Source organism: Eschrichtius robustus, chromosome 20 (genome assembly GCF_028021215.1).
Source record: "Eschrichtius robustus isolate mEscRob2 chromosome 20, mEscRob2.pri, whole genome shotgun sequence".
Classification (NCBI taxonomy): domain Eukaryota; kingdom Metazoa; phylum Chordata; class Mammalia; order Artiodactyla; family Eschrichtiidae; genus Eschrichtius; species Eschrichtius robustus.
This window is the reverse complement of record NC_090843.1, coordinates 56,925,461-56,946,819: the sequence shown is the minus strand read 5'-3', so window position 1 is coordinate 56,946,819 and position 21,359 is coordinate 56,925,461. Positions and strand designations below refer to the sequence as shown.

At 45.6% G+C, this 21,359-nt stretch overlaps 2 protein-coding genes across 4 annotated transcripts; both read right to left on the bottom strand.

Annotated features, from left to right (window-relative positions):
* Nucleotides 1-3,375: 3,375 nt before the first annotated feature.
* On the bottom strand, nucleotides 3,376-8,057 carry ZNF232 (zinc finger protein 232). Of its 3 annotated transcripts, none has more exons than XM_068529638.1 (4): nucleotides 7,975-8,057; nucleotides 6,434-6,911; nucleotides 6,034-6,160; nucleotides 3,378-4,367 (listed from the first exon to the last, which is right to left on the bottom strand). In XM_068529638.1, exons 2-4 carry the CDS (start codon nucleotides 6,851-6,853, stop codon nucleotides 3,607-3,609), a joined length of 1,308 nt encoding a protein of 435 aa, XP_068385739.1. In that variant the 5' UTR covers nucleotides 6,854-6,911; nucleotides 7,975-8,057; the 3' UTR covers nucleotides 3,378-3,606. The 3 variants fall into 3 exon arrangements, with proteins under 3 accessions (XP_068385741.1, XP_068385739.1, XP_068385740.1); XM_068529639.1 differs by lacking the exon at nucleotides 7,975-8,057 and adding an exon at nucleotides 7,503-7,713; XM_068529640.1 differs by lacking the exon at nucleotides 6,034-6,160 and having other exon boundaries at nucleotides 3,376-4,362.
* Nucleotides 8,058-14,748: 6,691 nt separating this feature from the next.
* On the bottom strand, nucleotides 14,749-20,306 carry LOC137754173 (zinc finger protein 345-like). The gene is given in 3 exon segments (XM_068529635.1): nucleotides 14,749-15,827; nucleotides 15,830-16,357; nucleotides 19,784-20,306. Coding segments are annotated over 3 exon segments (1,971 nt in total). The 5' UTR covers nucleotides 20,148-20,306.
* Nucleotides 20,307-21,359: the final 1,053 nt, after the last annotated feature.

The window sequence follows — 21,359 nt, the reverse complement described above, 5'->3', positions numbered from 1 at the left end:
TGCAATGGAGAGTGTGCAGGAAGTCTGCGAGGGAATGCTCTTGGGAACACCTGTGAGAGAAAAGGGGCCATGGGCTGGGCAGAGGGAGAAGTTAAATGGTGATGCAGCTGCAACGAAAGCCTTCTCAACTCGAGAGAAGTATGGGAGGACCTTTCAGATACGTCTCCCATCAAGAAGGGTGGCCAGGTCTTTGAACCCATCTCCTTTTCTCCAACCCCCAACCCCAAGCCCATGGAGTAGATGTGGGCTGCTCCTGGGAGGGGACAGACACTTGGGTGTGGCAGCTCCCTTTAGACGAGGGCAGTTCCTGGGCAGGGATAGCTGTCAGCAGGCAGCACTCGTGTCCGCTGTGAAGAGAAGTGTGGGGGGCACACCTCGGCATCCACTGCACTAATTAAGACTTCTTTTTCTCTTCTAACTGCTTGCATATGAACAGGAATATCAAGGTACATAAAAAGTGTTTATCAAATACTTTTTCCTTCTCTACTTAACTTATTCCCTGGGTGGTATTTTAGATTCTGGAATACTCAGACATAACTTAGGATACTGCTGCCTTTCAACAATTTCATATCACTAATATAAGCTAACATTTTTTTAATGTTACCTGTTCTGGTCACTGGGCTAGGTGTTATTGAATTTAATCCCCATCACCACCTATGGATGGGTACTATTATTTCCCCCATTTTACAGAGGAGAAAGCTGAGACTAGGAGAGTGATTTACCCAAGGCTGAGTTGTGTCTCCCACAGAATTCATGTTGATGTCCTAATCCCTAGTACCTCAGAATGTGTCTGCATTTGGAGATAGGGTCTGTAAAGAGGTAGTTAAGTTAAAATGAGGTTATTAGGGTGGGCCCTAACCCAGGATGACTGGTGCTCTTATAAGAGGAATTTAGGCCACAGATATGCAGAGAGGGAAGACCATGTGAAGACACAGGGAGATGATGGTCATCTGCAAGCCAAAGAAAGAGACCTCAGAAGAAACCAACCCTACCAACACTTTGATCTTGGACTTCCAGCTTCCAGAATCTTAGGAAAATAAATTTCTATTGTTTCAGCCACCCACTCTATTGTACTTTGTTAGGGCAGCCGTCATGAACTCACAGGATCACCACAGCTAGTGAGTCCTGAGCTTTGGGATCTGTACTGGCTGCCTGCCTCCAGAGCCCACCACCGCTGAACTGACCACTGCTGCTGAAAGGGTTCTCTCAACTACAGGCTGCCTGTCAGCTTCCTGAGACGGGGAACAATCTGTTTCTTCCTCTATCTCCTGCTGTGGACAAAAGACCACACTCGTTAGCAGGTACAAGTTCTTTTGTTTATTCAGCTGCACAGCTAGGGGAACTTTCTGCTATCAGTGAATTCCAAAATGCACATGTGAGCAGGGCACTCATACATAGAAACACAAACAGATTATGATTGGACCAGTATGGCACCTTTTACTCCCAGGAGCCCCTCTTGGATACGGAACTAGTTCCTGTAATACAACCAGACTAAGTATACAGAACCTCTGCTGTTGGAATAGCTTCTTTTGCACTAACGAAGTCAAAAGAGATGGCCTCAGGTCAACATTTTGCCTACGAAATATTCTGGTTTCAGCTCTTCTCAGTGACGAATACAGGGTGCTGCAGTCAAAATGATGGCTATTTCTGGAGTGACCACCACCAAGACCAAAGCTCTAATCCATACCCTTGACGTCTTGACCACATCCTCTGCTTCCCAGATCGTGATCTGCCCTTTCAGGGACCAGGACTCTCCTTCCCCAGTCAGTCCGCAGCACCAGGCTGCAGAAGTGGGGAGATGTTCTGTGGGGTGGAGCACTGCTCATGGTCTTCCCAAATTTGTTCTCTCCTTCTCCAGTTTTAATTGGGCAAATTGTCACCCTGCTAGAGGTGTTTTCCAGCCTCCCTGGTAGGTAGATGTGGCTGTGTAGTTGAATCTTCACCAAAGGATTGGGGCACCTTCTGTGACACCTGCTGAAAAGGAAATTGCCTGTCCTTGAGACCATTACGTCACTCCTCCTGGGAGCTGGAATGTGGATACGGTAATGATCCAGCATCAACCATGCAGACAGACACATCCTAATCTAGGGGACAGAGGAGCAAGGTGGGTCCCTGACGTACCTGGTGAAATTAAACTGAGCTGTCCCTTAGACCAGGGCTTGAAAAAAACTTCCTGTAAGGGGCCAGAAGTAAATATTTTAGGCTTTGTGAGCCACAGTCTGTCACTCTTTTTTCCTGCTTTTTACACTTAATAAACTGTAAAAACCATTCTTAGCTTGTGGGCTTTAAAAAACAGGCCGCAAGATGGATTTGGCCTGTGGGCTGTTTGCTGACCACCTGCTCATGTCTGGACATTTATGTGAGAAATAAAACTTGTATCTCAGAGTCAGGGAAGCCCTCTCTCAAGAGGTGACACTTAAGTGGAGATCTAGACAAAGTAAAATGTGACTTATATAACTATCTGGGAGGAGAGCATGGAGTTAGGGAGTGGAGAATGAGGACAGAGATCCTGAGGTGGAAAGGAGCTTATAACATGGGCCAGTTAGCAAGTAATCACCTCCTCACGCCAAGTCTGCCGTCCCCTGCCGTACTCTGTGAGACTGGAGCTGGACCTGTCGACATCTCCCCTTTGCCAGCTGGCACAGTGTCAGGCTTTGCCAGTGAAGGGCACTGGAGGGACAAAGCAAAGAGGAAGGGGCTTCTCCTTCTGGTAGTTTTCCTTCTTGTCCTTACAGCGCAGCACCCGTCCTCTGGTGTTTGCGGGCACCTCGACCAGTGGCTTCCTGCTCTGACCTGCAGCGCCTTGATGAACTTCACCAGCCAGTGTCAATATTTAACAACTAGTTAAAAAAGAAAAGCCCTGATTTGTAGCGTTTCCTGACTTCCACGGCATGAATACTCTCACCATGACCAATTTCAATGCAGGCTGGCGAAAAGAAGTGCAGAACTGGCTGCTGCAAGCCCGTACAGACCAGCTCGCACACACCCCTGGGGCAGCCACACCTGTCCAGTCAGGCCTGAATTTCACCTGTCCAGAGTCTTGGGCTGGGAGTGCGGGGGGTGGGGTGGGTGGGTGGGGGAGGGTTGGCTCTCCTAGGTCTGCCTCTTCCTCTGGTGCTCTCCCTCAGTCCTAGAGGTAGTAGCTGTTCCCCATGCTGCTATTCCTATACTAAGATCTCATTACCTCCTTTAACAGATAATCCCCCTTTACTAGCTAGCACTTCTTTGTATTAAACGTTCCCTGCTCAAAGAACAAGTGTGGTTTCTGTCTCATGCCTGGACACTTGTAGATGTGACCCTGTCCCAAGAGGCAGCTCAGTATGGGGCTGAGGAAGGGCCAGGACCAAAGACCCATTCACAATACTAATATAGGATGGCCACTGCCTGCACAGCTGCTCTGTGCCAGGCCCGGAACCCTAATGAAGTCGGCATCTTGGCTGTTACTCGCAGCCAAAGGCATGCTAGTTGATACAGTCATCTCAAACAGAGGGCGTGAAGCAATGAGCTGCAGGTGGGACTAGGTAAACGTTTTTTCCTAAATCAAGAAAGACACAGGAAAAATCTTAAGGTGCTTATAACTTTTATGGAATATAGTCCTAAAACTGATTAGACAAAAGTACAATTCTGTGTGGAGACTTTCTCACCCACAGTCCATTGGGAAGGCTCTTTTCTGGCATGAACTCTCTGATGTCTGATAAGCTCAGAACTCCATCTGTAGGCCTTCCCACATTCTTTACATAGGAAAGGTTTCTCTCCACTGTGGATTCTCAGATGCTGACTTAGATATGAGCTTTGACTGAAGGCCTTCCCACACTCATTACACTCGTAGGGCTTCTCCCCTGAATGAACCCTCTGATGTTGAACAAGATGAGCACTCCACCTGAAGGACTTCCCACACACATGACATTCGTAGGGTTTCTCTCCTGTATGAATTCTCTGATGCTGAATGAGGTTTGAGCTCTGGTTGAAAGTTTTCCCACAGTCACTGCACTTATAGGGTTTCTCTCCAGAATGGATTCTCTGGTGGATTATAAGGTGTGAGTTATAAATGAAGGCTTTACCACATTCACTGCATTCATGGTCTTTCTTCCCTGTGGGAGTTGTCTTAAGGGTGACAACCATCTGCCTGAAGCTTTTCCCCTGAGCGGGGGACTGCTTCAGTCTTTCCCCTTTGAGATTTCTCCGCTGCTGCTCTAAAGGGGCCTCAACTTCAGAGGCAGCTTCAAATGTAGAGGTGCTGGTGGTGAGTTTTTCTCTGAGCACCTGTGATTCCACGTCAGTAATGGGTGGTTCTGGCAACGACCCTTTGTCCTTGGGCTCTGCATCATCTTCTGCAACAACTGATGGAAAATGTAAATATACCTGTTCTGGATGTATGGAGAAATGACACTTGGATTAGGATTTCTGGCATGAAAATAAAAGCTTAAAAAATATTCAATATACACACACGACAAAATTCAGAAGGGAAGTCATTTAAATATGAACACTGGTCATCTGTTGGTGATGGGATTGTGTAGGGGAGAAGGTTTCTCCTTTTTTCTCCCCTCTCCCCCTTATCTGTTTTTTCTAAATTTTCTTTAATGGAACACTGCAAAAATGTTATTTGAAAAATAAATTTCAAGGCAGGACCTTCTTTTTTAGGATTTACTCTTAAAAAGTATGAGCAAAAATAATATTTTCAAGAAACTGGGGAGTGGTGTTGTGTGGGAAGGGAAAAATGAGAATCACAGGTTGAGGGAAAAGGGATGTTCCTAAACGCACAAAGACCCTGCTCCTCCTGACTCCGTGACCTTCACCTCTTCCCAGTCATTCCCTGCCCCACAAATCTCTAGCCACAGAAAAGGATCCCCAAGCAGCTGGCTCCTTTACTGAAGGGACGACGGCCTTCTTGGTGCTTCCTGCCTTTCCCTTTGACCTGCTCCTTAAAAAACGAAGAGAAGAGTGCTTTGCGTTTTGGTTTTTAAAACGTCTCTAACGCTTTTTGTGTTTTAATTGTAACGCTTTCTGTAGTCTAAAGAGGACAAAAAGCAATTGCTATAAGGTAATGCAAGACTTTAAAAATACATTTTTTTTCAGGTTAAATGCTTGTGGTTAAAGAAATCTGAAACATGCTTGCTGAAAAAAAATGTCAAACAGTAGTTAGCTTTGTACAGAGACTTACAAAACAGAAGTAAAGGAGACAAGGAGAACTCTGCAAGAAAGGCAAGGAAGTGCTGGGAAATATAAACATACTTATGGAGCAGACACTAAGATTAATCTCCATTTCTAGTTTTTCCCATTTTGTTGCTAACAAGAATTTGAATTTTTATATGCTTTTGTCTGGAGGTGGTGGGGTTGTGGTGTAAAACGAAGTATTAAATAGAGTCTTCTTGATTAGCAACATATTCATGTCACGTTCCCGATGGTTCATGAGGTCATACAGCACTCAGCAAGGACAGTGCGTGGTCCTGAGGCTCTCACTCTAGAGTTTGCCGCAGGAGAGAGGAGAGCATGTTTGTGGGGATGAAGGCAGGCCGGGAAGGAAGTTTCTGTGGTGACTCTGAAGGGCAGAAGTGTAGACGGAAGAGAATATCAAATAGGGCTTTTAGGTGGGGGGTAGCTGGTAGATAAAGGTGATGACAGGCTGTGTCTCACGCGGAGTGTGTTATGGCTTAAAAAGTATGTTTTGGGAGTCATGAGAAAGTTAAAAGAGAAAAGACTTCCAGGCTGGCCTGTAGCCCAGGGCAGTGGAGATGATGAGGCAGGAAGTGAATGAAGTATTTTCTGGTCCTGTTTTAGGGCTCTCTAAAGCCCTAAAGGAGATGCTGGTGAGGCTTTACAGCCAGATATGATTGAAATTTAATCCTTACAGCTACTACATGAGGTAGGTTATCGTTATTCCTAATTTTGTGAGTGATGAAACAGGCTAAGTCTCTCACCTAAGAGGTAAGAGTAGTAAGGCCAAGATGAGGAGAGCCAACTTCTGACCACCTACTCTGTGCCCTTTATCCTCTCTCCTCCTCCTCTCCTTCCCCACAGAATCCTGCTCCTCACCGCTCTCTGGGAAAGGCTGGGTCTCCTTAGGCTGGAGCTGGATGCTTGGTTTCTCCTGGGCAGCTCCCACAGCTTCCTTCTCCTCCCACGGCTCTTCCTGTGCAGGTCCGTGTGCCGGGCCTGGGACCTGGAGGTGATCAGGCACCACTCGGTTTCTGTGGAGCCAAAGCTTCCAAGGAGACTTTAGAGAGCCTCCTCAGAGTCAGCACAGGGGCAGGAAGAGGAGCTAGAGTCTTATTCAGGGCTTGAGGGCAGAAAAAACACACAGAAACACACACTCACTGCTCTACCTGGCCCAAAAGAGTTTTGAACTTGGCAACTCCCCCTACTGCTGCCCCTCTGTCCAGCCTGAAGGTCATTGATCTGGCTCCCACAACAGATCGTACGTTCCCCTTCCCACCTGCAGTCCTGGTTCATCAAGTCCTTTCTCTAAATCCTCCAGCACAGTCACAGCCTCCTCTCCACTCTTAGGGTGATGTCCCCGCACCCAGGACTGGAGCTTCTCCGGTAGGATGGTCAGGAATTGTTCCAGCACCAGTAACTCCAGGATCTGCTCCTTGGTGTGCCTCTCGGGCCTTAGCCACTCACAGCAGAGTACCCTTAGTCGGCTCAGGGCCTCCCGGGGACCAGGAGTCTCCTGGTAGCAGAGCTGCCTGAAGCGTTGGCGGAAGACCTCCTGACTGGGAGAGTGGTTCCCATGTAGCCTGGTCTCATACTCCCAAGACTGTTCCTCTTCCTTTGGCTCCATCATCATAATCTTCTCTTGATCCCGTGTATCCTGAAGGGCCAGAGTTTCAGCTGCTGTTAGTGATCCAGCCATCCTAGCCTGGACTGGCTCTGTAGAAGGCCCATACTAGCAGGAGTCTTTCAAGGGCACCCTGTAACATAAGTAGAAATCATTCTTTTTTTTTTTTAATTCATTAACACACACTCAGCATCTACCAAGAGCCAAACCCTGTACTATACCCTTTAATACTTTTTTCTCCATTCCTCTCCAGATTCCTATTCCAGTAAGAGTCATTGCCTTTGAGATACTTACAATCTGGTAGACAGATACGTAAAGAGTTTGCTACACTAGATAATACAACTAGATAAATGCTATAGCAGGAGAAAACAGCAGGAAAAAAAAAATGTGTTCCGGGATCCCACTGGAAGAAACAAGTCTTAAGCAAAACCCAAGTTTCCAGAGCTCAGAGCTGAGTAACTTTTCAGTGCAAGGTGACTTGCCTGTTTTCAATTACTGACTCTCAGAGGTACTGAAGAGGCAGCCTCCTCCCAGATGGCCCCTCCACTCTTTCTCAAATTAGTGGCCACAACAAAAGAAAAATTTAAATTTCCTATGAGGCAATCTTATTCAAACGCCCAGGATCTGTAGCAGGGTCCTGAGATGCGGCTGCTATGGGCAAGACGTGGTCTCGGATAAGGTGTCCAGCGTCAGGAAAATCTAAAGGGAAGGAGGTGGGACGCACCCAGAGGCCATTAAAGGCACACAAACAGGGGCGCTGGCCGAGGACAAAGGAAGCGCGGAAGACGAGCGCAGAAGGCTGTTACATCTCGGGGTGATGTTCCGGCGGCGACAGCCCCCAGCTGAACTTCTGCGCACGGCACTGGGCAGGGGACCGCCCGATCGCCTGGGGAGGGGGCTGTCCTCCATACCAGTTACAATTCCCCACCCTTCACTTTAACCCCTGGGATCTCCAGAGAAGAGAAGAGAAGAGGGGCACCGGGCCAGCCCCCGCCCTCCACAACGCGTGACGTAATCCGTGCAACCGGGCGCGGGAACCGTGGGGACCCAGACCCCGTTCCGCGCGGTCTGGCCTCGGTTCCTCACAGGGCTGCCTGAGGGATGTGCTCACTGCAGAAACCGCCGCTGCCTCCCGGGACTGGCCATAGCAGCGCGGGCCAAAGAGCGACACCCGGGGCGCCGCCGCTAAGACTCACCTCGCAGGACCCGGAGCTCCCATCTGACCACTTCTGCGCAGCGCGCTTCCAGCCCACCCGCGGGGGCAGCTGTGCGCCTGCGCACCCGCGGTCGCGGCCTCTCCGGTCGCGGAGGGCTCTGGGAATCGCAGTCCTTGGGCAGGGGAGCGGGGCCGGCGTGAGCGGGCCTTTTGGCTTAACGGCTGGAGGGCCTCGCTTTTCTGTTCAGTTGTAGGTCCAGGGGCCGTCCAAGCCGATTTAAACGGCAGGGAAATTCCGGCCTGTGCGTGGCCTCTTTGCAGCATTTCCTCCTCTACGTTCTGTTTTCTAGTTACATCTTCCCAGACCTGATTAGAGGGTCACAGCCGAGGAGGAAGTTACCCCCAGGGAGAAAATATTCCCAACCACCGGCCTATGCGTGTCCGTTAGTAAATAAAATCAATTCCTGCGGAGGAGTAAAAAGAAATGTAAGGTTGCAGTTTACTGGGGTGGGGGAAAAAGGACTTGTTGATAGAGGAAATCACTGCCATCTTCTTTTCCAATGATGAGAGAAACATGCGTCTGATTATGAGTTCTAGGGAAGGTAACCATTATGAGAATGGAAAAGTACAGTAGAACGTCCAAATTAACAAGGGAAAAAATAGGATGCACTAGAACTTGAGCAAACTAGTAAAAATCAGAAAGAAAATCCAACTGGATCAAAAGAGGAAATCAAAAGCGAAATTACAAACTCTTGAATTCTGCAGGGGGGATCAGGAAAGCCTGAGATAAGAATTTGGACAATTCATTAGCTGTTTAGGGACAGGCAATAAACAGAACACTTCGTGGTAAAATCTATGGGACCTAGCAACAGCCATGCTTGAAAATGTATAACCTTAACTACCTCACTTGTTAATGAAAACAGATATAAAACAATTTAAATCACCTTAAAAAACTTTATTTTTTTTAAAGCTGAATTTTCTTTTTTTTAAAAAATTAATTAATTTATTTTTGGCTGTGTTGGGTCTTTGTAGCTACTCCCGGGCTTTCTCTAGTTGCTGTGAGCGGGGGCTACTCTTCATTGCAGTGCATGGGCTTCTTATTGCGGTGGTTTCTCTTGTTGCAGAGCACGGGCTATAGGTGCGCGGGCTTCAGTAGTTCTGTCTCGCGGGCTCTAGAGTGCAGGCTCAGTAGTTGTGGCGCACGGGCTTAGTTGCTCCGCGGCATGTGGGATCTTCCCGGACCAGGGCTCGAACCCATGTCCCCCACATTGGCAGGCGGATTCTTAACCACTGTGCCCCCAGGGAAGTCCCAAGAAACTTTAAAATCATAGTAAAATAAACCCAAAGAAGCAAAGACGAGTGAATCAGTAAAGATAAAAACTAATTAATGGGGACTTCCCTGGTGGCATAGTGGCTAAGACTCCGTGCTCCCAATGCAGGGGGACTAGATCCCACATGCCGCAACCAAGAGTTCGCATGCTGCAACTAAAAATCCCATGTGCTGCAACTAAAAAGAAAAGATCCCACATGCTGCAAAGAAGATCCTGCGTGCTGCAACTAAAAAGAAAAGATCCCACATGCTGCAAAGAAGATCCTGCGTGCCGCAACTAAGACCCAGTGCAGCCAAGTAAATAAATAAATAAATACTTTTTTAAAAAAAGGAAAAATTAAAAAGAAGAGATAAATTCAAATGCTAATTTCTTTAAAACGAGCAATAAAGCCGATAAACTTGTTTAGAGCCTTATTAAGAAAAAGAAAGATTAACCAGAATGGGAATGAGAAATAGAACATAACCATAGAATCAGAAGGGATGAAAAGAACTACAGACCATTTCATTAGGGTAGGACTTTAGGGTAGGATATTGGAAGACCTAGATGAAATGGATGATCTTCTGGCAAAATATAAATTACCAAAATTGTGTGCACCAGCCAAATGTATATAAAACAACTCTGACTAGGGGTGGCAGGGGGCGGGTAAGAAGACCCCAAGAAAGTGCTAGAGAGCAATTACATTTAGATGTAACATGAAGCACCACTTTCTGGCAAACAACTGAATTTCAAATGGGAATCATTAAAATACTTAACTAGAGGGAATTCCCTGGAGGTCCAGTGGTTAGAACTCTGGCACTTTCACTTCCGAACCGGGGTTGGATCCTTGGTCAGGGAACTAAGATCCCACAAGCTGTGCGGCACAGCCAAAACAACAACAAACACACTTAACTAGAAACCAGTCACCAAGTTTAATTTGAAATAAATGGATACTTTGACCAAGCAAGCAAAATATAATTTAACCTGAATTTTTTTCTGCAGTGACTAGTTTATGGTTATATCTGGAATGGAAAGAAAAAAAAAAGGAAATTACATACACTGTGCTCCTGTGATGGCTATAGTTTTCAACAACTGCCTCAAAACTAGAAAATTATAAACTCGGACATTCATTCAAACATTTATTGAACAAAAATATATATGTAAGTCTAGGTCTGGGTTGGAGGAGAGGGGATACAAGAATATAGTTCCCTGCTTTCAAAAAGCTAAATGTGTAGGGAGTGTGAAGAAAAAAGGAGAACATGCGTAAAAGATTTACAATGTAATAATGGCTTCCTGTAAGCTGTGAGACTGGAGAAACAAAGGACTTTGGTTTGTTCATTCAAACAAGTCATGCTTCAGTGTTTGAATTTTTCTTACAATGAACAATGTAAAAAAAAAAAGCGACAAGGCATTTTCCTTTAAAGAATTGAGTGTGTGCCCGTCAGAACCTGTCAGACACGTTGCCTGTGTTTAAAGAAAAAGTTAGTTTAAGCGGTGGGGACTCTGAATGCCGCAGGGGATCAGGAGAGCCTGAGATAAGAGTCAGAACGATGCATTAGCTGTTTAGGGACAGTAATTAGACCAGACCTCAAACTAAACGCCAAGCCAAGAACTTTTACTTTAGGTAACGGGCAGCCACTGGCTACTTTTTTTTTTTTTAAAGGAATTCCTTTATTTTAATTTTTATTTATTTATTTATTTATTTTTGGCTGTGTTGGGTCTTCGTTTCTGTGCGAGGGCTTTCTCTAGTTGCGGCAAGCGGGTGCCACTCTTCATCGCGGTGCGCGGGCCTCTCACTGTCATGGCCTCTCTTGTTGCGGAGCACAGGCTCCAGACGCGCAGGCTCAGTAGTTGTGGCTCACGGGCCCAGTTGCTCCGCGGCATGTGGGATCTTCCCAGACCAGGGCTCGAACCCGTGTCCCCTGCATTGGCAGGCAGATTCTCAACCACTGCGCCACCAGGGAAGCCCCACTGGCTACTTTTTGAATGTGAGTTTGCATGTTTGTGTGTGAGATAATAAAAGCAGTATTTCAAGAGAATCAAATAGTGGTGTGTATGATGGATTAAAAAGGTGAACAGTTCTGAGGCAAGTAGAACAGCAATGGAAGACCAAGGCTCAGAGAAGCCTAGTTCACTTTCACTCTCAGGATCTCAAGGTGCTGCCAGATCTGATCCAGAGATTCTTTATGCTAAGAGGAAAGAAAGCACATGGGGGTACAGTCTCCTTGATCACACATCCAAAAAATGGTCATGGATACCCTTCAGAGGTAATGAGGAAAAATCATTTTACCCAAGATTCTAATAAAACTCCAGAGACAGAGAAACCAGTCCTTCCAAACTCGTTCCCAGCTGTTCAAGGCCCTCTTCACCATAGGCTTAACTCATGCCCAACCATACAAAACATGGCCATAGCGTCACATGACTGACCAGAATTTTAGGTCTTCTAATCTCATAAACTTCAGAGGTAGGGAGAAAGTTCCTCCAAATCTTTATTTCATGAGAGATGCAGAAGCTGAAAGGAGAAATTATTTGTACTCTAGCTGCAGCCAAAGGACATCAACATATTTACCTGCTCTATTTTCAACATCCTCAGCTGCTACATTCAAACCCATCCTGCTTCAGGGAAGAAATGGTTTGGAGGAAAGGAGCCAGCTAAAGAGGAGATCTGGTGACCAATGTCACTGGTGTGCTTGGTAAAGACAGATTTGACAGTGTGTTGGGAGAGGGACCTCAATGGGTTGAGGAAGAGAGTTAAGAATTGGAGACAATGTGGGAATCCCCTGGTGGTCCAGTGGTTAGGACTCCGTGCTTTCACTGCCGAGGACCCGGTTTTGATCCCTGGTTGGGGAACTAAGATCCGGCAAAAACTGGCTACAAAGGGAGATGATATAGGGAAAAAATGGGTTGGGGTTGAATTTTGTTTGGTTTTTAGGATGCAAGATACTTGAACATATTTGTACACATCTGGGAAGGGGCAGTGGAGAAGAGAGGTGAAGATACAGGAAGGAGATGGGATAATGGGATGGAGTGAGGTCCCAGAGGGAGTGGGATAGGAAGCACAGACAGAAAGATGACCCCCTAGATATGAGAAAAGGCAGTTCTATTAAGAAGGGAGCAAAGTTGGGTACAGTATATGAGAGATGTGTGAGGGAAAGGAATGGAAGAAAAAAGTTGAAAATGTTTCTGTGCAAAGGTCTCTACTTTCTTTGTGAAGAGATTGTGTGCTAAGAAGGGTGGTGGGTGGGTGGTCAGATGTGCAAAGAGAGGGGGAGGTGTTAAGTGGTATTACAGATAATGGGAGAGAGTGCCGACTAGAGATTGCATTAGTGTTGAGTGCTCAAAGGCATAAGTCTCCCTAGGTTTGTGATTTTCTTCCTCAACCCAGGTGCAGGCTCAGGAAAGGACAATTAGGACTGTCCATGGTAGTTTTGTTTTGGCTAGGTACACGTGACTGAAGAATGAGGCAAAAAGGATATTGGGAAAAGAGTGGCTGAAGTGTTGGACAGAGGTATCTAATAGGAAAGGGTAAAAACCAGGGAGGGACAATGGATAGAAAGGTCACTGGACTGGAGACCTGATGAGTTATAAGAACACAAAGATTAAAGCATACAACAGTGCCTTGACTCCTTTGAAATAGTTCAGATGGTCGAAAGAGCCTTTCCAACTCACTACAATTTGCCTTTTATGATATGGCCTGTAATTTGCTCCCTTCCCTTCCCTTCCCTTTCCTCCTTTCTCTCTCTCTCTCTACCTCCCCCTCCCTTCCTTCCTTTCTTTCTTTGATATCTTTGTCTGGTTTTGGTATCAGGGTTTTGTTAACTCTGCTCTAAACGTTTGATAGAATTCGCCTGTGAAGCCATCTGGTCCTGGACTTTTGTTTGTTGCTTTCTATCATGTGAAAAAGTTGAGACCTCCTTATTTTCTCTGATTATTACTGTCTCAAAACCAGTTAAGCCACCTACAGGAATTAAAGTTCACTATCATATTTGCAGGATACTTATTGATTTGACCTCTTAATACTTTCAGCTTAACGCTAGCCTCTCCAAGAAAAATCTTAATTCAACTCTATAGTGCTATAGTAACTTTTCTCAGATTCACTGCTAACTTTATTATTCCAAGATACAGCATCCTACAGAAGGACAAATACTGCATGATTCCACTTATACGAAGTACCTAAAATAGTCAAAGTCACAGAAGCAAAGCGTAGAAAGGTGGTTGCCAGGGGTTGGGGGGAGGGAGAAATAGGGAGTTGCTATTCAGCAGGTGCAGTTTCAGTTATGGAAGATGAGTAAGTTCTAGGGGTCTGCTGTACAACACTGTGCCTATAGTTAAAAGACTGTGTCATACACTTAAAAATTTGTTGAGGGTAAATCTCATGTTGAGTGTTCTTACCACAAAAAAAAAAAAAAAGAAAAAAAAGATACAGCATCCTTGAACATTTGTATAAATCCCCCCCACCCCCGCTTTCCCCAATCCTTACCATTTACTTACACTAAGCCAAGCCCCTTCTGACTTCAAGTAGGATCAGGAAATGCAGAATCATGTAATTTTCCAGAAGACTTTAGCCTGGGAGAATATGTTGTCTCCTTTCCTTCAAAATGCCTTAGATAATCACCGCCCACAGGAACTACTGATAAAAACATCTGTCATTTGTTGTATATACTATGTGTCTAGAACTTTGCTAAGTGCTTAACAAAATTGTCTCATTTAATCTTCAAGATAGCCCAAGGGAGGTATCGTTATCTTGATTTTACATATGAGAAAACCAAGGCTCAGAAACATAAAAAAAAATTGCCTAAGATTACATAGATTAAAAGTGACAGAACCTGGATTTCAGTATGTCAGACTCCAAAGTGCCATTATACTTTTAAATCCTACAGAAGAGATTTCATCACAACTTCTACCCTTATATGAAAGAAGGTAACTGTCCTATGATTTACTAGTCACTTCCTTTTCCTAATTAAACTAGCTGCTTCTGTATCTGATTTTACTAGGAATGGAAGAACAAGCTCAAACTACCTTATCTACTCTATATATTGACATTTATTCTAATGAGAAAACATCAGGACCATTTTCAGACTTTTGGATTTTACTCTGTCCCAGGAAGAACCATTCATTCTAGAGTTCAGGCTATCCCACCTATCTTATATTCCCTTGGTACAGTTCATATTATGGATAAAAAGATGGGAAAAGTTATTAGATTCCTGGTGCTGCTGAAGAGGACACACGAGGACACAATTTTGTGATGATGTAGGTGCTTTACAAGCAAGTTCTTCCATTTGCAAGATTCCCCTGTGGTGTGGAACCTCTGATGATAAAGTAAGGAGTGAAAATGTAATTAAAGGCTTACCCCATCAAGGTCTTTGTGGAAAGTGTTTAGGAAGGACAAATCTGCACACAGCCTGAGGCTGAACACTCTAAACTGAATCAGATGAAAATCGCTCTTAAGACGCTTAGAATTTTCCAAGTATTATAGTTACGATGGCTAAAGGTAGACACAACAGTATTTAAAAACAAATATATATATATATATATAGACATTTTATCATTACTGTCTTCCTAGGATTCTGTGTGGTGTCTCTGATGCTAAGACCTGAGCTCTGACTGAAAGTTTCTCCATACTCATTACATTCATGAACTTTCTCTCTGGTGCGAATTTTCTGATGCCTAACAAGGTCTGAGCTCCACCTGAAGGCTTTTCCACATTCATTACATTCATAGGGCTTTTCTCCACTATGAATCCTGTGATGTCGAATAAGGTCTGAGCTCTGATTAAAAGTCTTGCAACATTCATTGCATTCATAGGGTTTCTTTCCACTGTGAATTCTTTGATGCTGAATAAGTTGAGAGCTCCCCCTAAAGGCTTTCCCACATTCACTGCATTTATAAGGCCTCTCACCAGTATGGATTCTCTGATGTTCTATAAGGACTGAGATCCTGCTGAAGGCCTTTCCACATCCACTGCATTCAAAAGGTTTTTCTCCAGTGTGAATTGTTGGATATCTAATAAGATCTGAGCTGCCTAGGAAGGTTTTTCCACATTCATTACATTCATAAGATTTCTTTTCCTTGTGAATTGTCTCCTGTCCGTTAAGTTCTGAATCTGAACTGAAGGCTTTCTCATATTCAAGATTTTCTCCAATATGAAGTCTCTGATGTTTAAGAGAAACTGTGCACCCACTGAAGGCTTTCCCACATTCAGGGCATTTGTAGGGTTTCTCTCCACTATGCTGAATAAGAAGGGAACTCTGCCTGAGGCCTATTCCACATTCGCTGCATTCATAGGGTTTCTCCCCAGTATGAATTCTCTGGTGGTTAACAAGATGGGAGCTCTGACTGAATGCTTTCCCACAGTCATTACGTTCATAGGGTTTCTCTCCACTGTGAATGCTGTGATGGATAATAAGATCTGAGCTTTGACCGAAGGCCTTCGCACATTCATTACATACATATGGCTTCCCTCCACTATGAATTCTCTGGTGCAGGATAAGGTTTGAGCTTCCCCTGAAAGCTCTTCCACACTGATTACATTCATACGGATTCTCCTTGGTATGAATTCGCGGATGTCGCATGAGATTGGAGCTCAGCTAAAGTCTTTGCCACAGTCACCACAAACATAAGGTTTCCTTCCCGTGTGAATTCTCTGACGTATAAACAAGTTAGAGCTCCTGCTGAAGACCTTTCCGCATTTGTTGCACTTATAGATTCTCTTTATGGTATGGATTTTCTGATGCTGAGTAAGTCCTGACTTCTATTTGAAGCTCTGGCCACATGCCTTGCACCTATAGGTTCTTTCCTCTGTTGAAACTCTCTGATGTGTAACGGTTGGGGTCAGATCACAAATTCTCACTTTCTTATTAATGTCAAGCTTTCCCTCTCCTATAAGGGTTTTCTTAAGGGTAATGCTCACTTGGCTGAACCCCTTTTCCTCAAAAGAAGAGTGTAGCAGTCCAGCCTCTGCTGAGTTTACCTGTTGCCTCTCCAAGCTGTTCTCACTTTCACTGGGTCCTAAGAATTTAGATCCATGGGGTATTTGTACTGGGTGTCCTGATCCTGTTTCTTCAGAAATTTCCTGCTTTAGCTTCCATTCCTCCTTCTCAGTTTTCTTTTCATTATCTGAAACATAAGTTAAAAGTATAAATGCTGTGATGGATAATCAGATCTGAGCTTTGATTTAAGGCCTTTCCCACATTCGTTACATATATATGGCTTCCCTCCACTAATGCTAGGAGAAAAGAAATTCTTAGAAGGGGAAACAAATGTTCAAAGTAAAACATTTCTATGATTGGGTTGAGCTTCTAGATTCTCAAAAATGGTGTTATAATCTGGGAAAGAGAAAGGCTTCTAAACCTAACTTTGGTTTCTATGGTCTGTAAAAGCAGTTCCCAAACTCGGCGGATCGTCAGAAACACACGGGAGAGCTACTGAATCAGACTTTGAGTCCACATCATTCTCTCGGCAAACTGTCTTTTTCCTTTAGTACCTTAGCTCCTGGATCTTAAAATTTCCTTTATGCAAAAGACCAGCCCTGTATTAACTAGATTTCTTTAGTTCCACTTCCAAAATCTTAGAAAAGAGAATCAGTTGTCCCAGTTTAGGTCAAGTGTTGACTTTGACTGTAATCGGTGGTGGTAGGGGCTAGGGGGTATCACATGGGATAAACTTGGTTGCTGGGAGCCCACCTCTGGAGGTGAGAAGGGCAGTTAGGTGGATCATGGTGAGCAGCCTTGATACTTCAAGAGTTGTTTATGACATATTTTTGCCTGAGAGGTGAGACCCTTAGTTACAGTTTCATCTTCTTGGCCATTTAGTGGATATACCCAATAAATAGGGAGAAGAAGGCAAGTAGTTTTATCTCAACTGTCAACCATGAAGGACTGAAAAGTAATTGCCTCAAAGCACCACTTTAAATGCAGAGGCTGCCTCTGGGCCCAGTAAGAACACAGCACTGTGCCGGATTACACAAGTCTGTGGGGAAGTATAGAGAGTAGTGGAGGTAAAGGAAGGATGGGTGGGCTTGCTATCCCTTCAAAGGAGCAAAGTAAAGATGCCAATAGAACTTGGAAGAGATTACTCTTTAATAATAAACCAGCAAGTATCAACATATAATGGCTGAAATTATCCACATGTAGAAATAACTCAAAGAGGTAAGGAAATCCTGGAATTCCTAAGTCCAATCACGGTTACCAGGACCTGGTTTCAGAGGAGCACTGGATGGAGTATGATTATAATAATCAAGACAGGGGAACTTAATCAATTGTCTTAAACCCGATATGAAGAAACACTAGGTTTCTACATCTAGAAAAGATGGACTCAGAGAGCAAAAATGTGCCTGTGCCTCCAGCACTGGTTCAGGGGAGGGTGCTCACTCCAGCTCATGGGGGTATTCTCTGTCCCCTTGGCAGACACCTGCCCTCCTCCCAAGAGCACGTAGATATACCAAGTGATCAGAGCAGGATGACATCTGCATTAATATTACCTGACAATGCCCTTGCTTTGCTTCCATGCCCACTAAGCAAACTTTTCTTTTTTTTTTTTGGCTGCCTTGGGTCTTTGTTGCTGCACGCGGGCTTTTCTCTAGTTGCGGCGAGCGGGGGCTACTCTTCATTGTGGCGTGTGGGCCTCTCATTGGGTGGCTTCTCTTGTTGCTGAGCATGGGTTCTAGGCATGTGGGCTTCAGCAGCTGTGGCGTGTGGGCTCAGTAGTTGTGGTTCGCGGGCTCTAGAGCGCAGGCTCAGTAGTTGCGGCGCATGTGCTTAGTTGCTCCATGGCATGTGGGATCTTCCTGGACCAGGGCTTGAACCCGCGTCCCCTGCTTTGGCAGGTGGACTCCCAACCACTGCGCCACCAGGGAAGCCCTAAGCAAACTTCTGATTAGAATTTACCTTCCTCTATAGGTTTTCCTAGATAGAAAATGTGTTGACAGCCCGCTCAATTTCTGATCAGGCAGTTGTATTTTCCCCTGTTTTTTATACCACTCTCTTGTGGTTTGGGTAAGTCTATTTCCCTGGCCTGAATAATTCTGGATAGGTACACTGACAAAGTAAAATTTCTGGACCTGGAAAGTGTAGGACCAGACCCTGAAATCTGGTGATCAGAGCGTAAGGCCCAGCTAAAGAGCCAGCTGGACTTCCTGGACAAAATCTATACCTCACAACCAAATGAAATGGTGAAAATTTTCTCTTGGAAACCAGATTATTTCTAAGTTTACAATTCTGAAACTGGCATGTTTTTCTAATATTCTTGTCTCTGGTAATGCCCTGCCCCAAGTTCCTAATCTTACATTATTCTTGAATAATTTTTCCCTACTGTGCTGCATTAAATGGTGTCCCCCTAAAATTCATGTCTACCTGGCACCTATGGATGTGACCTTATTTGGAAATAGGGTCTTTGCAGATGTAATCAAGTTAAGATGATGTCGTTAGGGTGGGCCCTGAATCCAATATGACTGGTGTCATTATAAGAAGAGGGAAATTTGGACAGAGAACTAGAAGTAAGACAACCATATGAAGATGGAGGCAGATATTGGAATTATGCTGCCACAAACCAAGGAACCCCTAGGGCTACCAGAAGTTGGAAGAGGCATGAAAGGATCCTTCCCTAGAGGCTTCAGAGGGAGCATGGCCCAGCCAACAGTTTGATTTTGGACTTGTAGCCTCCATAACAGTGAGGGAATAAATTTCTGTTGTTTAAAGCCACTCAGTTTGTGGTAATTAGGAAACTAATACGCTTACTATGAAGTCCAGTTAATTTTTCAGAAAAAAATGTCATTCTTTCCATTCCTGTAATTTCCCCCTGGCACCACTCATGGCTTTTCGGATTTCAGTAGATTACCATAAGAGACTGGAGCATAGTCATTAAGAACATGGGCTCTGGACATAGGCTGCCTTGTCTGCCTTTACCATTTATTTGCGGTGTGACCTTCAGTTACTTAACCTTTCTGTGCCTCTGTTTCCTCATCTGTCAAATGTGGACAGTAATAGCATTTAAAAGCGGTTTTGTGAGGATTAAATACATGTAAAGTGCTCTAAATGACACCTGGCAGAGTTAGCGCTCAATAAATAATGGATAGTTTAAATTTTGTTACTTGGTTAATGATCTTGACACCAAGATTTTCCCGCTTCAGTTCAGACTGGACAATGCTGTTAGTTATGCATCACTTTCGTCATGTTAACCACTGTTCAGAAACCTTTAATTCTGTGTATTACTGTACCAAATCTAACTTACTTTAGTTGAGTGCAGGAATAACTGCAAGGCATCAGGATGTCTCATTTTATTTGCTAGAGGCATTTTTTGGGGGTGGGGGTGGGGGTGGGGGTGGGAGGGACGAGCACCGGCGCAGTGAGCCTGACTTTTTAGATGATAGTTCAAAACGGAACAGAGACAGTTCTGTATCCCAGAGGGATTCAGAGGTCTGTGATGCTTGTTCCAAATCCAAGAAGCCACCACCCTGACCCTCATCCAACCCAGAAGAAACTTCGTTTTGCGAAGGTCACAAGGTCCCCATAAATAACTCTTGGAGTCACTGAAGAAGCTCCTTACCCAGCATGACCTGGTCCCCTTCACTCTCCTGCACTCGGATCTCTCGGAGACCGCCTTGTGCGTGGACTGGCAGCGCACCGGGCCTGGCCGCATCCCGTACGGGCTCTGCTCCCATAGATAACAGCCCTGGAGGCGCTGAGCCAGGAAGGGCCATCCTGCCTACCCGGGCTGGGTGGGCCGCCCGGAGGACCTCAAAGCTGCGGGCTGGGGCTGCGAGCGGAAGACCAAGGGACGGGACCGTGACTGACTGGGGCCCTGGCGGCTGGGCCAGACTGGCGGAGCCAGAGACCTGGGCCCAGGAGCCCAGCGCCGCACACACCGCCACTGCGGGGCCTCGCCGCCGGGCCACCCTCAGTGTCCCCATCACTTAGTGCTACCTCCGCCGCTTCGGCCATTGTGTTCCCCCCAGCAACTTGTCACGGGTGGAGTCGCGGCCAGCCAGGGGACGCTCGGGGCCAGGCCAGCCCGCCCCCCGCCCCCCAGGGCGCCAGAACCGGATGGCCACCAAGTCCAGTCCTCCGGTCTTCCTAGACAAGCCCGGGGGTGGGGGGGGGGGGCGCCGCACTTCCGCCCACGTGAGCTGTAGTCTCCTCCCCAGTCGCTGAGCTTGCAAAGATGCGGACCGCGTCTTTGTCTAGGGTGGGCTTCGTCTAGTGGGGCGACTAGAAAATTAAAATTACTGTGTTGTGGTGGCTGTGGCCAGTGGGAACAGAGTGGAAGCGCTCAACTCGACTGGGTGTGTGTCAGGGAAGGCGACTGGGGGGGTAATGAGGCGAACGTGAAGGAGTTGGGAGACACAGTACTTAAGTGCCTAAGAAAATGGGCTTTGGAGTCAGGCAGTCCTGGGTTTGAATCCCAGTTTCTTCACGTACTAGTTTCGGGTCTCTGGGCAAATTACGTTGCCTTCTTGACCTTAATTTCCTGTTTAGAAAACGGGGATAACAGTAATACCCACCAATTAAGACTGAGCCAAAGAATGCAAGAGGAAATAAGAATGCAAGAGGAAACTTACTTGGTGGTAAGTCCTTGTCCCAGTACCCAACACATGGGAAGTACTAAAAAAATGGAGCTAGGTAAGGAGGGAGAGAGCCCTTCTAGCAGAGGGAACAGCTCGTGGAAAGGCAAGAGGGTAGTGCCTAGGTCTTTGGGGAACTGCAGATAGTTCAGGGGTAAATGTTGGGTTTAGAAAGGTGAGCACTTTGCAGAAAGGTCCCCACTGCAGTGTCATGCCTCTCCTTTGTGCCACTGACAATGGTTGTAATTTAACTTAAGATTCTAATTAATCTCTCCTCTGCTATTATAAATAAGCTCCAGGACAGAGACTGTTGTCTGTTTTTCCTCTTCATACCCCCCAGTGCTTGTGGTATATTAGAAGCTCAATAAATATTTATCGAAGGAGTGGGTGAATGGGGCCAGATCAGAACACATGTGTCCCCGCTAAGGACTGGACTTCAGGCTCAGGTTAGTGGGAAACCACTGCAGAAGTCTGGAGAGGGTGGCACTATCAGATTTATTCTAAAGAACGATCATTCAGGCTGCTCTGTACAGAAATGGAAGCAGGGAGGCTGTGGTAAAA